This window comes from Elgaria multicarinata, chromosome 11 (genome assembly GCF_023053635.1).
Source record: "Elgaria multicarinata webbii isolate HBS135686 ecotype San Diego chromosome 11, rElgMul1.1.pri, whole genome shotgun sequence".
Lineage (NCBI taxonomy): Eukaryota > Metazoa > Chordata > Lepidosauria > Squamata > Anguidae > Elgaria > Elgaria multicarinata.
The window spans coordinates 37,956,422-37,971,695 of record NC_086181.1 but is presented as its reverse complement, the minus strand read 5'-3'; the positions used below and the strand labels follow the sequence as shown (position 1 = coordinate 37,971,695).

General features: G+C 43.1%; 1 protein-coding gene across 1 annotated transcript; it reads right to left on the bottom strand.

The window, feature by feature from the left end:
• Positions 1-1,566: 1,566 nt before the first annotated feature.
• On the bottom strand, positions 1,567-14,078 carry LOC134405760 (vomeronasal type-2 receptor 26-like). The gene is made up of 7 exons (XM_063137014.1): positions 14,039-14,078; positions 11,893-12,082; positions 9,284-9,461; positions 6,812-7,672; positions 4,821-5,048; positions 4,043-4,169; positions 1,567-2,468 (listed from the first exon to the last, which is right to left on the bottom strand). The coding sequence occupies exons 1-7, from the start codon at positions 14,076-14,078 to the stop codon at positions 1,567-1,569; spliced, it is 2,526 nt and encodes an 841-aa protein (XP_062993084.1).
• Positions 14,079-15,274: the final 1,196 nt, after the last annotated feature.

Sequence of the window (15,274 nt, the reverse complement as noted above, 5' to 3'; positions counted from 1 at the left end):
AATTCAGAAACACTGTGATGGAAATGACTTCATGTTCATCTAACCCAACTCCTTCCTAAAACAAACTTCTAATGAAGGTGGATTACACCTCTCCTACACATTATGCTCTCTTGCCAAACAACTTCTACTGTCAGAGTTTCTGAATGTTTATTGTCACAATTTGAATCTTGGGTCTCACACTATACAACAACAAAAATGATTTTATTGTGGATGTGACAGCCCTTCTCACACATTTGCAGCTGGTGATCATATAACCTCCGAATAGAGTCTTCAGCAGACTAAACATACCGAATTCTTGCAATATTTCTTCATAAGACTTGGGCCTTGCTAGACCTACCTTTGAATCTGGTTGGGAGGAGAGGCCAGCCCACACTAGAAGTAGCGCGCTGTCACCCCAGTCTAAATGTCAGATGCAACGGGCTGCAGGAAAGCCCCGTTGTGGTCACCATTTTTTTATTTTTAAAGGGCCAGGTGCATAGGAGCACACCATTGATTAAGGTAGGCTTTAAAAAAGGGGGGTTCCCTGCCCCCGATTTCCCCACCCTGGCAGCGATCCTCCCTGCAATCCCCTGCCCACGATCTCTGCTCCCCCCGCTCGCAATCTCTGATCTACCCACCCACGATCTCCACTCCCCCTGCCTGCGATATCCGATCCCCCTGCCCACAATCTCTGAACCCCCACGATCTCTGAAACACCCCCCCCGCCCACGATCTCCAATGTTTTCCCTACTCCATGGAAGCCTATGACAGCAACTACTGGCACAAGAATTTTCAGAACGATAGCTTAAAAAACAACCCAGTTATCCCCGATTCTTTTCCGCAATGCAATCCTATGGGCGAAAACCACAGTTTTACCCGCGCTGTCCGTTTGTTGACCCGATTTTTTAAAAAATATAGCACGCGACCCGCACGACGCAGAGAGGTGAGAGTAGTCTCAAAATGACCCCCATCCACGACTGTCTAAGCACAAGAATTTTCAGAACAATAGCTTCAAAAACAACCCAGTTATCTATGGGTGAAATGTTTCAAGATGGCGATCGGAGCGCTCCGCGGAAAGAGAAGCGCTCTGAAAATGGGTGCTTCTCTTCACCTTGCTTCTAAGGGTCCGCGGTCCGCGGTCCACTTCTACTCCGCCTCTGGGCAAGGCGGAGCAGGCCAATTCGCTCCTGCTTCTGCGCTTCTAATAGGAGCGGAGCACATGCCTACTTGTCACATATAATGCAGAAGATATGAAGAGAAACAAACATCAATATCACAAATTAACCTAGTTTCACACTTTGCTTTACATTAAAGCTGTAATGAGGTCATAAATTGAAAAGCAGATATAGTTGCTATGTAAAACCCAATGCAGATATCATTGATAAAATCCCATTGAAAGTAATGACACACATTCAATGAAATTAAGTTAGTTCAAATTAGATACAAAGGATGGTTGTCTTCCATCCACGGAGTTTTAGATCCTTTTGGTTAGAAAAGATATACACAGTTTTAGATCCTTTACTTCTATAAGCAGAGTTACAAAGTTACAAAGGAAGGTTGACTTTTGTCCACAGAGTTTTAGATCCTTTACTTCTTCCTTCTTCGTAGCTGATCTCTGCTGTTTAACTCAGGCCTAAGCACAATGATGTAGCATTTTGGGGAAAAGATACATAACAGTAACCCAGCACTGGAGGCCAAGATGGAGAAGATCTCCACAGCCACCATGTATTTCCCTCTTGTGCTCAGGTAGGTTGGAACAAAGGAAAGCCAAACACTGCAGAAGACCAACATGCTGAAAGTGATGAACTTGGCTTCATTGAAACTGTCTGGCAACTTCCTGGCTAAGAAAGCCAAAGTAAAGCTGACAATGGCCAGGAAGCCTAGGAAGCTCAAGACAAAATAGAACATGGTGACTGATCCTTCATTACATTCCAGTATGATTTCTGTACTCATTGAGTGCATATCTAGATCTGGGAATGGTGGAGAGGTTGCCAACCACACAGTACAAAGAGTGGCTTGAATGAGAAAGCAGAATAGAACAATGGAGAATGACAGCTTATTCCCAGCCCATTTCCTCATTTTGGACCCAGGCATGGTGGCCATGAAAGCTAAAACCACAATGGTAGTCTTTGCCAAGATGCAGGAAACAGCCAAGCTGAAGATGACACCAAAAGCAGTTTGTCGAAGACAACAGGGCAACGCATCAGGCTGGCCTATGAATAGCAAAGCACAAAGGAAGGAGAGTAGAAGGGATGTGAGGAGAGTGTAGGTGAGGTTCTGGTTGTTAGCTTTGACTAAGGGAGTGTCCTGGTACTTAATGAAAATACAAAATACCAAAGCTGTGATGAAAGCAAAGCAAAGAGACAAACTGGCCAAAGTGGTCCCCAAAGGCTCTTCGTAAGTAAGGAAGGTTAGAGGTTTAGGAAGGCATAAATCCTGCCTAGAGTTTGGATAATGATCTTCTGGACATTCAGAGCAGTCAACCATGTCTGAAAAAGAAAAGATGAGTTTCTACAGTGCATTATTATTTTAGAGTCTCAACACTGAAACCTCTGAATGATCACTAGAGTGAAATCCAAACAAAAGCTTTCCTGCTTTTATGTTTTACGTTTCTAGTATGTTATACTCAGGCTGTTTCCAAAGGAAATTAGATATAATGCACCATGAGAAGAGGAGTCCTATCAATGAATGAGTGTTCTCTCCTTGGATTCAGATAGAGGTTATTTTGAGTAAATTATAGGGTAGGGTTATGGGATAGACGTATTGTAAAGAGTTCTACGAAGCAACCATGTAAAATCTGCAGACTTGCCAGGTTCTGGGAAAGATGTTATAATAATGCTTAGTCGGGCTGTGGAAAAAAGGCAAAATGAGGTATTAATGCTGCTTGGGAAATTCAGAAAGTTGGTCAAGAAACCAACTCTCTCTGAAGCATTTACTATGGATTTGTCCATAGCAAATTTATTTAATATTTATTTATTAATTACATTTCTATACCGCCCAATAGGTGGAGCTCTCTGGGCGGTTCACAAAAATTAAAAACATTCAAAGTATAAAACAACAGTATAAAACCTTAATATAAAATACAATATAAAAGCTCAACCAGATAAAAACTGCAGCAAGGCAAAATTACAAATTTAAAACACCAAGTTAAAATTTATTTATAGACTGTTAAACTGCTTGGGAGAATAAAGGTCTTCACCTGGCATCTAAAAGCATATAATGTAGGTGCCAAGCGAACCTCCTTAGGGAGCTCATTCCACAGCCGGGGTGCCACAGCAGAGAAGGCCCTCCTCCTGGTAGCCACCTGCCTCACTTCCTTTGGCAGAATGCACAATCAGAGTGTTTATACATAAAAAGGTAAATAAGCTAACTTGGGCCATGGATAGACGAGGGGGTGAAAGGGCAATCATCTCACAATTTGATGATCATGACATCGTCACTCTTGTTTACATGCAGCATGCAACATCACGGCCGCCATTTTGTTTTAGTTTTTAAAGGAGAATGCGTGCACGAGCACTCGTCTGCAAACTGGTGAGTAGATAGATAGATAGATAGATATAATTTCTCTGTTCCCCCAACACCACCATGGGTGGGCACAGAGCTCCTGAGGAGCTCTGTGCCCCATGCCTGGCTCCTGGCTCCTTGCGGTTACTCGCGAGGAGCCGGGACAAACTGTGATAGCAGGCCACACTTTCCACGGTCTCAGGATAATCCCAAGACTGCGGAAAAACTGTGAAAAAAGGGTAGGGTGATATCCAGGGAGAGGGAGGGATCATGTGGATGCACAGGGACGATCCCAGGATGATCTCCAGGACATCACCCTGTCTAGCTATGGCCTTGGATTCAATGCACTGTCCCATTCCACTCCTAAATCAAGATTATAGAATTGTGAGTTAAAAATTTAAAAAAAAAACTTTCCAATTATTTTAATAAAGATAAAACTGGCTCAATTCAAGGATGGTAATTATTTGATAATTGGATGAGAACAATACAGTCTGTTAATATATATCATAACAATGAAATATTGCTAAATTTGATCAAACATACACACAATATCCCTTACCCACATGTTTTGAGAACTTGCCCTCTGGACATCGAAGGCAACCATAGCAGCAAAATGGCTTCCCTTCCATCATTGTTTTGCTATAACCTGGCTGGCAATTGTCATTACACTGAGAAAGGGGCTGCACCTATCCAGAAACCAAAGAGAATTATGTTTTATGAATTGGGAGTTTCCATTTTAGTGGGCACTACATTGTTAGCAGTCTTTTTCCCTTGCACCTCCTTCCATTGTAAAAAACCCTTGAGTTCAATATGTAAAACTGCATAAGATGCCTATCACAGCTCTTAATATTCTGGCATATATTCTCCATAATCTTTAACTCATTGTTACGTTTTCGGCCTCTCATGCATCTCAGCTTGGCAGTAGGGATGAACAACAATTCTGTTTCTGTTTTCAAATCGCCCAAATTTGGCCTGTTTGTAATCCTGAATGTGAATGGTGGGACTTAAAAAAAATCACTTCCCCAAATATCCAAATGTGTTCAAAAAATATGTTTGTTGTTGTTCTGTTGATTTAATGTACATTTGAAATGCACATTTTTCCAAAGAAAGAAAAAAAAACAATGCATGACCATGCTACAGTCAATGGAGTATAAGTGATATGTATTTAGGGGAAATTAACTATAGCGGTCTACTTCATGTGAATAAAACAAGTTTAAAAAGATAATAGGTTAATACTCCTGGTTCAGATATGCAGCGCCGTACCGACAGAATACAGAGACAGACCTACGGCAGAGTTTGAACAGTGAACCACTCCCAGGAATATGAATTATCCCTACCTGGTTATACCTGCTGTGCCATATGATAGTACCTTCACATATGGTGAACACTTCTTCTTGGGGAGCCCTGGGGTCCATCTTTCCAACCCTGACTCTCTGAAAAGATTGGTTTGGGAATGTGACCCAGTTGATAATATCAAAGCCATCTATTATTTCCCCATTTTGGTCAAAAGAAACCTTTTCGCCAGCACTGTTGTTAAAAGAGATGGCTCTCAGAAAGTGGTGGACCTGAATAAGAACCAACAGAAATTAAGCTAAATTCACTAAAATCCAAATGTACAACAGTATGGCCACATTTTGCACTGGATATCTATGGCTAGTGGTCCCTTTAAAAGTCCCATCAGTGTAGATGTAGTAGTAGTATAAATGTAGCAAAGGTAGAACATAGTACTTTACTTCTCCCTGCTTGGAATACTGGGCACAGTATGTATTCTGGAAAAAAATCCAGTCACACAGGGCCTTCCTAGACGAGGCCTTAGCGCGCATTCTGTCCCGGCTTCCCTGCTGTGCGTCCAGATGACGCACAGGGGAATCCGCAGACAGGCCGCGCTGAGGCCTGGTCTTACCCGCCATAAGCGAAGTCGCTTATGGCGCGCCTTTTCCCCAGCTCCGGCCTCAGGCCGGAGCTGGGGAAAGTGTGGAGAGTTCCGCGGCTTTTCGCGGCTCCTCGCTTACTCGCGAGGAGCCGCGAAAAGCCACGGACTTGGCACGATGCGCTGTGCCCATCGTGCCAGGAGGTGGGTGATCCGGGGGGGGGAGATGGCAGAGGGCGACGAAGGAGACAGCGAGGTGATGGCAGAGGGCGACGAAGGAGATGGTGGGGGGGCGGAGGGCGACGGAGACGATGAGGGGATGGCAGAGGGCGACGAAGGAGACAGCGAGGTGATGGCAGAGGGCGACGAAGGAGACAGCGAGGTGATGGCAGAGGGCGACGAAGGAGACAGCGAGGTGATGGCAGAGGGCGACGAAGGAGATGGTGGGGGGGGCGGAGGGCGACGAAGGAGATGGTGGGGGGGCGGAGGGCGACGAAGGAGATGGTGGGGGGGCGGAGGGCGACGAAGGAGACGGCGAGGTGGGCGGATGGGGGGGGATTAAATTAAAAAAAAAACCTTACCTTCTCCGGCGGCTTCGGGCCCCACATGGCCCCTTTAAAAAAAAAAAAACATGGCCGACGCTGCAGGGCTTCCGTCGTCCCTGCGGGTCGGCCGTCTAGGAGGCTGGGCGGCGCGCGTTAAACTTAGCACGCCGTAGCCCCGCCTCCCTGCCGGCTTATCCCGGCAGGTCTAGCAAGGCCCACAGAAAAAGATGGTACTGGTAGAGATTCTAGTGTCTGTGGCTTTCTTCTCCAGACTACAGACCTATTTTCCAAAGTGACTGAATCATAAAATCATAGAGTCATAGAATAGTAGAGTTGGAAGGGGCCTATAAGGCCATTGAGTCCAACCCCCTGCTCAATGCAACACATAAGCGCATTTTTAAATATGCAATTTTGCTCAAATTAATGCATAATGAAACTCATCATAAAGCATAGAAATTAGTTCTACCAATATCTGGAGCAAATTGTTGATGACGTAAAACTAATTAGTCAGTTTGAGCTAAATAGACAGACACACAGTAAAAATGCATAGGATCTGGATTTGTGCAGTACCATTACTCAATATTAAATGTCTTGCAGTAGTATTTTCTGTGTATTCAAGACAAAGAGAAGTATTGTTATTAAATTGGTACACCATTAGTAGTTTCAAACTGGAACTTATTCATGTTGACTACACTAAATCAAGCTGATTTCCCAATCTTCAACTTTTCACAGGAAGAGCAGAAGCCTGGATTTATTCCTCCACACAATTCCTGCACTGTCAAACCATAAATATAGCAAACAAGGAATGTTTCTGCAATATGCAAGCCAGCCTTTGTAGACAAACAGCTTTCTACATAGTCTGGATTCTCCTAGATATGGGGTTTCTGCTCCATTCATTTGCTAAGAACATTACCTGCCATGACATTTGATACTCAAGATCACATCTCCTTCCATTGGCCATCACTCCATGTTTGCATTTGGAGGAAAGTACAGCCTGCAAAGCATGTGCCGTGGCATAGACAGCATTGTAGACACTGTAGCTGTGGCCAGTCATGCTCATTTCAAACACAGATGCTGGAAGAGACTCTAGTTTTTCCTCCCCAGTACAGACATTCCCATCTATTGCATCCAAACCAGAGTTGGGGAATAAACACTCAAATGCCATTTCCCAGAAAACTCTGATGAAGCCGTCTTCTCTTTCAATGGTAGGGTTCCTCATGTGAAGAAATTTCGGAAATCCAGACATCTCCTTTGAGTGAATTGCAAACGATATAGAACCATGAATGAAGTCTATGTCTGAATTTCTTTGGAAGGGAAGTGATGTGAAATCCATCTGAGCTGTCATAATCCAGACTTTTCCTTTTGTCTTCATTGGCAAGCTTTCACTTTCTAAAGCCTGGGGCAACAATCGCAGAAAAATCATGGTATGAATTTCACCATTTACGATAACTGCACTAGCAGTACTCCTAATGATGACCCCTAACATTTCAAATGCCAACTCCACAGTGTCAAGAATGTCCTTATCAAATGAAAGTGCAGGAAATCGTTCCATGAAGTCAAAGCAGACACCTTTCTTGGCAAACATGGGAACAATATCCTGTATCAATCTGTCTCCATTATCATCATTCACAGAAATCAACCCAATCCATATCCACCAAAAATGCAGGAGTAACTGAAGAATCCCCTCATATTGATTAATGTTGTTTGGTAACATTCGATAGAAGAAAACATCTGGAATGTTGGGATTTATCATGGGAGAAGAGCCATAGATGAGCTAAAGAAAATAAATCAAGTAGTGCTTGGGGAGAAGATACCTTCCAAAATGAAATTAATTTTATTTATGTATTTATTTATTTATTGCATTTATATACCACCCCATAGCTGAAGCTCTCTGGGCGGTTTGTGTATCTCTCTCTCTCTTTGAATATTTAGATAGTTTGGTTCCTTGGCTAAGTTTTCAGCTCTTGAAGCTTTTACATGGTATAGATTAATTTACAGTATAAAGGATATTCTGTAAACAACAACCATATAATCTATACAAAAAAAAATATTAAGTTGATACATTTTTCTAACAAAAAAGTCAGGGAACAAAAGGCATGGAAATTGTGAGCTAGGGGTCACAGTCCACAACTCCACATCCCTCCTAAATTGGCAGAAAGTCCAAGTGAAATTCTCATTCTCCCAAATCAGATAAACCATATGAAACAAATATAGAATACGATATATTATGCTACTTCAGCTTTGATTTCTTGTGGGCATGGAATGATGCAGTTCCGTTTTTTGACCATATTTAAATTGCTGAAAGCAAGTCCCCATTGAATGTAATGGGACTTCCTCCTGGCCAGGTGTATGTAAGATTGCAACCTACGTATTTAAACTAAGAATACCTCTTACAAAACAATTGTAACCTTCCACAACCTGTCATGCGTCAGATGTCTTTGACTGCAGTTTCCCTCATGGCCTCTTAGCCCTGATGGGACACAGCAACAACTGTATCTCCTTTAATCCCTTCTCCTTTGATGCTCCTGACATGACATGCATCTTGATGTCCATGTAGAGTCTAAATTGCACACTGCATGAGCAAAACACCAAACGTAATTCCTTTAGGTTCATGTTCATGTCCTTCCTGCATCTTTTGATCTCTTCTGACAGATCTTTCAAAAAAATGGATTCATGACCTGACTCAGAAGAAGGTCACTTCGTTTTTAATCTCCACCACTTTTGATCTCCAAAACATACAACAAAATTTAAAAGGTAAAATAATGGTGACTAACTTGCATAATTCATTCCCTCTAGATGTAGCTGTGGCATTACCCCACAGTTCTGTTCCCTTAGGCATGTCTAGCTTTGTATGTCTAGTAAGTGCAGAATGTTAGACTGAGTGGGTGTAGCTGATGATGCTTTGAAAGAGGGGAGGAGTATAAATGGGGGAGTCTAGAGCGGGGGTTAGTTGGTTGGTTAGGAGTTGGGAGTGTCAATTAAGATTTTCAGTGGCGTGAAGAGTGAAAAGAGATAAGACGTTAAGAGACTGAAGATTACTGTTTTTATTAAAACTAGTAGATTAAGCAGGTTAACTTGAATTTGAAGTAACTGTTCTGTTAAGCAAAAATAAACATTTTATTTAGTTTTGTTACCTCAAACCACGTGTCTGCTTGGCTTTATCACCTGCGCTACAGTTATTATCATAAAAACCTTATATATAACCTCCAGCTTATTACATACAAAGTAAAACCTTTTCAGATTCTAGCCTTTACCCTCTCATATGAGGGAAAGGTTGTGTTTTACCCTACCTTCAGGTTGTTCAAGTGGTGGCGCTTAGCTTGAGGAGGGTTTGTTTGCGACAAGGCCTGGTGTGTGAGTACTGTGTTGTGACAGCATCTCTTACCTGTGGCATCTTATAGGTGAATAGAACAGCGGCCATGTGTAAAGAAACTTTACAATTAGGTCCTCCGATCACTGCTACTGGATTATCCCGACTATCACATTTATAATTCGGAATGAATTTGTTCCTTGTAGAGAGAAGTTCCATTGAGGCATGATATGCCCATCGTTCATAGAAATGGCTATTATAGATATTGAAGCCCAGGGTGATGTTGGGTAAGATCTGGGGATTTTCATTGATCTCCTCCACAGCAAATACCAAGGCCAGGATGTGCTGATAGATCTGAATCATGAACCTGTAATGAGAGTCACATCATGTGTCAATGTGCATTTGCCTCAAAATATGTCACATGCTACACTTCAAATCTGAGATAGCATCCTGTATTGAGAGTTACAGGGTCCAACATGGAAAACGTGCTTCCATCTTTGACATTTACTACATTTCAGTTCCATAGAGATGGAAGACAATAGTTGGAAGAGGAATACTCCCAAAATTCTCCATTTCCAAATTTCTGCATGGTTTTTGAAATTCTAAATCAGGTGACTTTGTGTTGATATGAGTGTAGGTTTTTTTTTTACTAGTAAGTATCTGCTAAACATTGCAAAATTAAAAAAAATAATCATGAGAACATTTATCATGATTGCTGGTTTGAAGACATTTGGGAATGCAGGTGTATTCAAATTAAATTAAATCAAATTTTATTTCCACCAAGCCAATGTTCATTGCAAATTATTGCAGTGTTCATACAAATCTACATCATCAAATATAAAATGGACAGCAAACTGTCCAGTATCCAAAAGAATCCTTCAGACAAATATACTCAATATGACCAAGTGAATATAAACATTGAATTCAGTTCGAACTAAAATTATACTATTTAAAACCCAGGATGAAATTGCCTCGGTTTCAATATTTCCATCTCCACAACGACAAACCTGATTTTTCAAATGTAATTCTCCTACAGCGACCTTCAAGTACCACATTAAAATGTCTTCTTGAAAAAGCTATCCTTTGTTTCAGTGTGTAAGCTGCTGTAAACATAGTGGTATCACATCAGAGGAACTAATTGAGGAATGTTTGAGATAGAGGCTCAATTTCCTCACTATGGACAAGATATTTTGTCATTTGACATCCAACAAACATTGTTTAAAGATTGATTTTGTTCTGGACTAATCTAAGCCTAAGTATTGAATGGAAAAGGCAACTAAATTCGGCCTTTTATTAGCAGCTTTCATCCAGCTATTTTTGTGGGAGTCTTTCAGGATTAGGGAGAATCTTCTCATTCTTAGCATACTATACTTAAACTACAAACATGCAGGCAAAAAGTAACACTCATAAAAGGCTGGATCGAGACATAATCATACGTAAAGTTGACCTATTGAAATCAATGGGATATTACTCTGAAGTCCTTATGATTTAAATGGTTCTGCTATAACTGGTGATAAGCACTCGCACCTGATTTTGACTGGTAAAATATTTCAGGGGTTCAAGCCCAAACTCAGGATTCTTTCCTCAGAATGAGACTAGTGGAGACTTATTGCATTTCATTTACACACATATATAGACTGAGCATGAGATGATCATTCTCCATTAGATAATATACAGCATTTCCATTCCAACAGATTCCTGATCCCCATCAACTGAGGGGATCCTATATTGCTATGAGCTTTTCTGAACAGAGAAAAGTAAGCTCTGTCTGCTCTTTGGATCCTGTCCCAGCACAGACTGGTTGACACACACACACACACACACACACACACACAGAGAGAGAGAGAGAGAGAGAGAGAGAGAGAGAGAGAGAGAGAGAGAGAGAGAGAGAGAGCATGGCTAGACGAGGGGCATGGAGGGAGATGTGATAAATAAATAAATAAATAAATAAATACGATCTCGGGATATGATGATTATGAGATCTTCCCCCTCTGTCTACACATGGCGTGAGATGTCTCAGGAGCACAGAACACATCGCGCCCACCATTTAGGATTTTTTTAAAATACTCAAGATAAACGTTCGAGCACTCCTTCAAGAAGGTAAGTAATTTTAAAAAATATTGCTCCCACTTCCCCCACCCCACCCCCAATGGGCACGGAGCTCGTTACTTACGAGGAGCCGGAACGAAACCACAACAGCAGGCCATACGTCCCGCAGTCTCAGGTAGGGTGATATCCCGGGGAAAGGAGGGATCGTCCCTCCCTGCTCCTGGGATGCCCTGTGCATCATGTGGACACACAGAGACGATCCAGTGGTGATCCCTGAGATATCGCCCCATGTAGACATGCCCAGAGAGAGAGAGAGAGAGAGAGAGAGAGCTGCTGTAGCTCTCGCCCCTAACTCAATTTGCATATTCTTTATTGTAGGAAGAAGCAAAAGGTACCTCCCCTTTTAGAATAGTCTATCTCTGTTCATGCTTGAGGAAAGTGAAACATGGTGTTAGTGTTGATGATAAATGGTGGAATAGGAAGGGTTATCATCCCATTCAGCAATTCAAGAGAGAGATGAAGTGCATGTTATTCTCCACTAATCCCCTGGAATTAAATCCAATCCATGGGGCAGGCACTGCTGAAAATATTAGTTGCATACAGGTGTGAAGATAAGCCTCAAGGTGATTCCTTACATAATGTCTCCAAAGAGTTCCTTGGAGGGACGTTTTGTGAATTCTATCAGATTGGAGAACATGTAGATCTGAGACATGATGCCACCGATGATGAAGTCTCCTGACTGATAATGCTTGTGAAGAATAGGAAGAGGGTCACTGATGCTGCATTTAGCACTGGGACTGCTGCTCACCACCTGAGGTAGCAGCACTAAGAAAGAAAGAAAAAATCCCACTGACTTGTGTGAAACTCTTCCTGTGTCCATTTTGCTTCAAATACTGGTGTGTGATTCAAACTGTGCAGAATAAAAGATCAGTGATCAGATGGGCAGACCTGTGGCTGTCTCTAGTCCCAGCTCTGAATGATAGAAGGAGTATTAATAGCATACTGCAGTATTAAACTGTAGTGTTTCTATTAACATTTCCCTTGGGGGTTGTTGAAGAAGTAGAAGTCATCATGGTAAAATGGATAATTATAGAGGAGATAATCACTTATTGAGAAATACTTGTTCTAGGAAACACTGCAGAATAAAACATATTTATCACATCGGTGTTCTGTCATAATCATGGGATGGAGTTAGCCCTGGTCATCCTGATAAATGAACATCTCTTGGGCCGTAGCTAAACCAAAGGTTTATCCCAGGATCATCCCGGGTCCCTGCCTGAGCGCTGGATGCCCTGTGTGGCACTTAGATGAAAAGGTTTGACCCCAGGACAATCCTGGGATAAGCGTTAGGTCTAGCTATGGCCTGGGAGAGGGACAGGAGGATTCAGACCCTTCTATTCTTTCTCAATCTCTCAGTGGCTTTTGATTCCATCGACCACGGTATCCTCCTGGGCCACCTCCATGCTTTCTGATATGTAGTCTCCATTTTATGGTGGTTGGCGCCTACTTACAGAGAATAAGACTGGATGACTGTGCTTTGGTCCCCTGGGAATTTATCAGAGGGGCTGCATGGAGCATTATTTTGTCCTCATTGTTGACATCTACATGAAGCCATTGGGAGCAACCATTGGAGATGCCCTATGCCTGCCCTTTCACCATGACTTGGGCGGTGGAAGGAATTTGCAGGTCGGAAGAAGTAGCTAAGAACTTGCATGAGTCTCATGAACATATGCAAGCATATATGGGGAAGTCTATAAATGCTCCACACTCCCTGTCGATAGATAGCCACTGTCACAAACACAGCGAGCACAAGGCTGGAGAGGCTGTTCAGCCACTTTGGGTCACCACCACTGATGCTTGGTGTCCCCCCTCACCTTTGAGCTTGGGAGGAGGTGACAAGCTCAACTGAGGCAACCATCAGCCACTCCAGCCCTCTAAACCAGGGCTGTCCTTTTACTTCCTGGGAGCCGAGCTCAGCTCCCGTACCCACATGCTCACTCAGCGGGTAGCTTTAGAAGCAGACTCGCTGCTGCTGTTTTTCGGGTCTCTAAGCCCCTGCAGATTAGTGCTTCACACTCCAAGCCTTGAGCTGGCTGCCACCCTACTCTCCCTCTTTTGCTTTCTGGCTGCTGGAGGACAAGCATTCGGAAAGCCAGCGGGGCTTGGGCACATTGCCAATGCTGCCTTGAAGCTGCCCTTCAGAGACTGGGAGAAGATGCAAGAGAGGACATGGAACAGGATAGGTTTGGTCCACCCCGGCACCTCATTCCAAAGCTTCTACCTGGCCACTGCTCAAGTCCCGCACCCTCCTGGCCATGGCCTCGAACCCCTGGCTGCCTTACTTTAGCCGTAATCCATGTACTGAGTGCAGAACTTCGGCCCAGTGCACACACGGCTGGAGTAGATGTTCAGCCCACTTGGCTGCGCTTCTGAGTCCCAGCTAGCCAGGGCCTCATCTCAGGGAGCCACAAATATTATTAATGTGGTGGCACCTTTGATGGCTGGCAGGCTGGCAGGACTTTGTCCTTGATCACTGAAGGTGGGCCAGCAAATGTCACACAGCATTGGGATCCAGTATCACCAGACACCCAAAGCAAAAGTTGCAATAGTGAACATATTCCCCATGGCCAGCAAGTTGGCCATGCTGGCCTCCATTCAGGCCTTGGGCTCACCTATCTGGGGGCATTGTACAAGCTTGGCTTTTCTTACAACCTATTTGTCCGGATGTGCCCTGCAGAGGGGAGACCTCCCACCTGCAGTTCCTGTTAGTGACATGCTCACCAGTATGGTGGCCAGCTGCCAGTATATCTACAGGAGCCATTGCTCCCAACTTCCCAAGAGCCTCAGACTCTGGTCATGGCCAAAGTTCTGAAGAGGAATATGTAGGTGTCTTTCCCATACTTTTAGGGGGGGTAAACACAAAGATAAAGAAAAGGACAAAGATTGGGAACAGGAGAGGGTTAAGAAGATGAAGGACAAGGTAAATTGGCCTGCGGATTTTCAATTCTAAATTTAGTGGGATGTGAAGGGGAAAGAATCTGGCTTTCCCATACTTTTAAGAGAGGGGGAAACACAAAGATAAACATAAGGACAAAGATTGGGAACAAGAGAGGGTTAAGAAGAAGGACAAGGTGGTTTGGCTTGCGGGTTTTCAATTCTGAATTAAGTGGGATGTGAAGGGGAAAGAATCTGGCTTCAATTCATGATGCCAGTCTGGCCAGACCTGGGAGAGTGTGCCAACAGTGGCATCATCTTGTCCAACCCAGCTCTGCCCCTGCAAGTTTGGGTTCCCACCAGCAAGACAATGTCTCTTGCTTTCTTGCTGGGAGTTGACCTCTTAGGGTGTCTGCACTAAAAACATACTCCAGCATGTGTGATCCATATCCTGTGACCCCCATCCATCCTCAGGATGCCCCCAAGTAACAGGGATTAGGGGACCCAGGGAGCTACAGTCAGAGCATAAGCCAGATAACCTGCCCCCTTTTGTGAAAGGGCCCTAGCCCAATTAATTCAAGGATTTGCCCTTACTTCTGTTAGATTACCCATATAGGAAGGATGCATTCTTTGTTCAAGGGTTTCCTAAAAATCAAGGGATGAAGGGATCTTCCTCAAAATTGTCAAGGATAAAGTGCTACTTAAGATCTCTCAGAGTGCCAAGCTTCATCTCTTTATCTTTAAAAATGACAGAGCTGTAAACATGTTTGTTAATTCCCATAGACAGTAATGGAATAGTTATCCAAAAATAGAACAAAGCTCCAATGATGCACATCTCCACCCTGTGGGTATTCATCACTTTTTTTAACTATCTCCTTTCTACTGCAAAAACTCTGAGCAACATCGACTTTTCAGACTTTTGGAGCAATCTCTACAATCTAAGAAACACAACAGCAATTACTCTTCCAGACGCAACAAAAATAAATCAAAAGCATTCTGAAAAATTTAATAAAATAAAACATACACGTTTTGATGCATCAGAAAACAATATTCTGTAAAAGCTGAAAATCTTATCACAAAGAT

What these genes read in the sequence shown, in the direction of transcription:
- LOC134405760 (XM_063137014.1), bottom strand. Translation starts at nt 14,078, where the DNA reads ATGGCTCCTGTAGATATACTGGCAGCTGGCCACCATACTG. An exon ending in GGCAGCTGGCCACCATACTG is followed by an intron (nt 12,083 to 14,038) that starts GTGAGCATGTCA and finishes TTTCTTTCTTAG; the next exon opens with TGCTGCTACCTCAGGTGGTG. An exon ending in GGCACAGCAGGTATAACCAG is followed by an intron (nt 4,170 to 4,820) that starts GTAGGGATAATT and finishes GTTTCTGGATAG; the next exon opens with GTGCAGCCCCTTTCTCAGTG.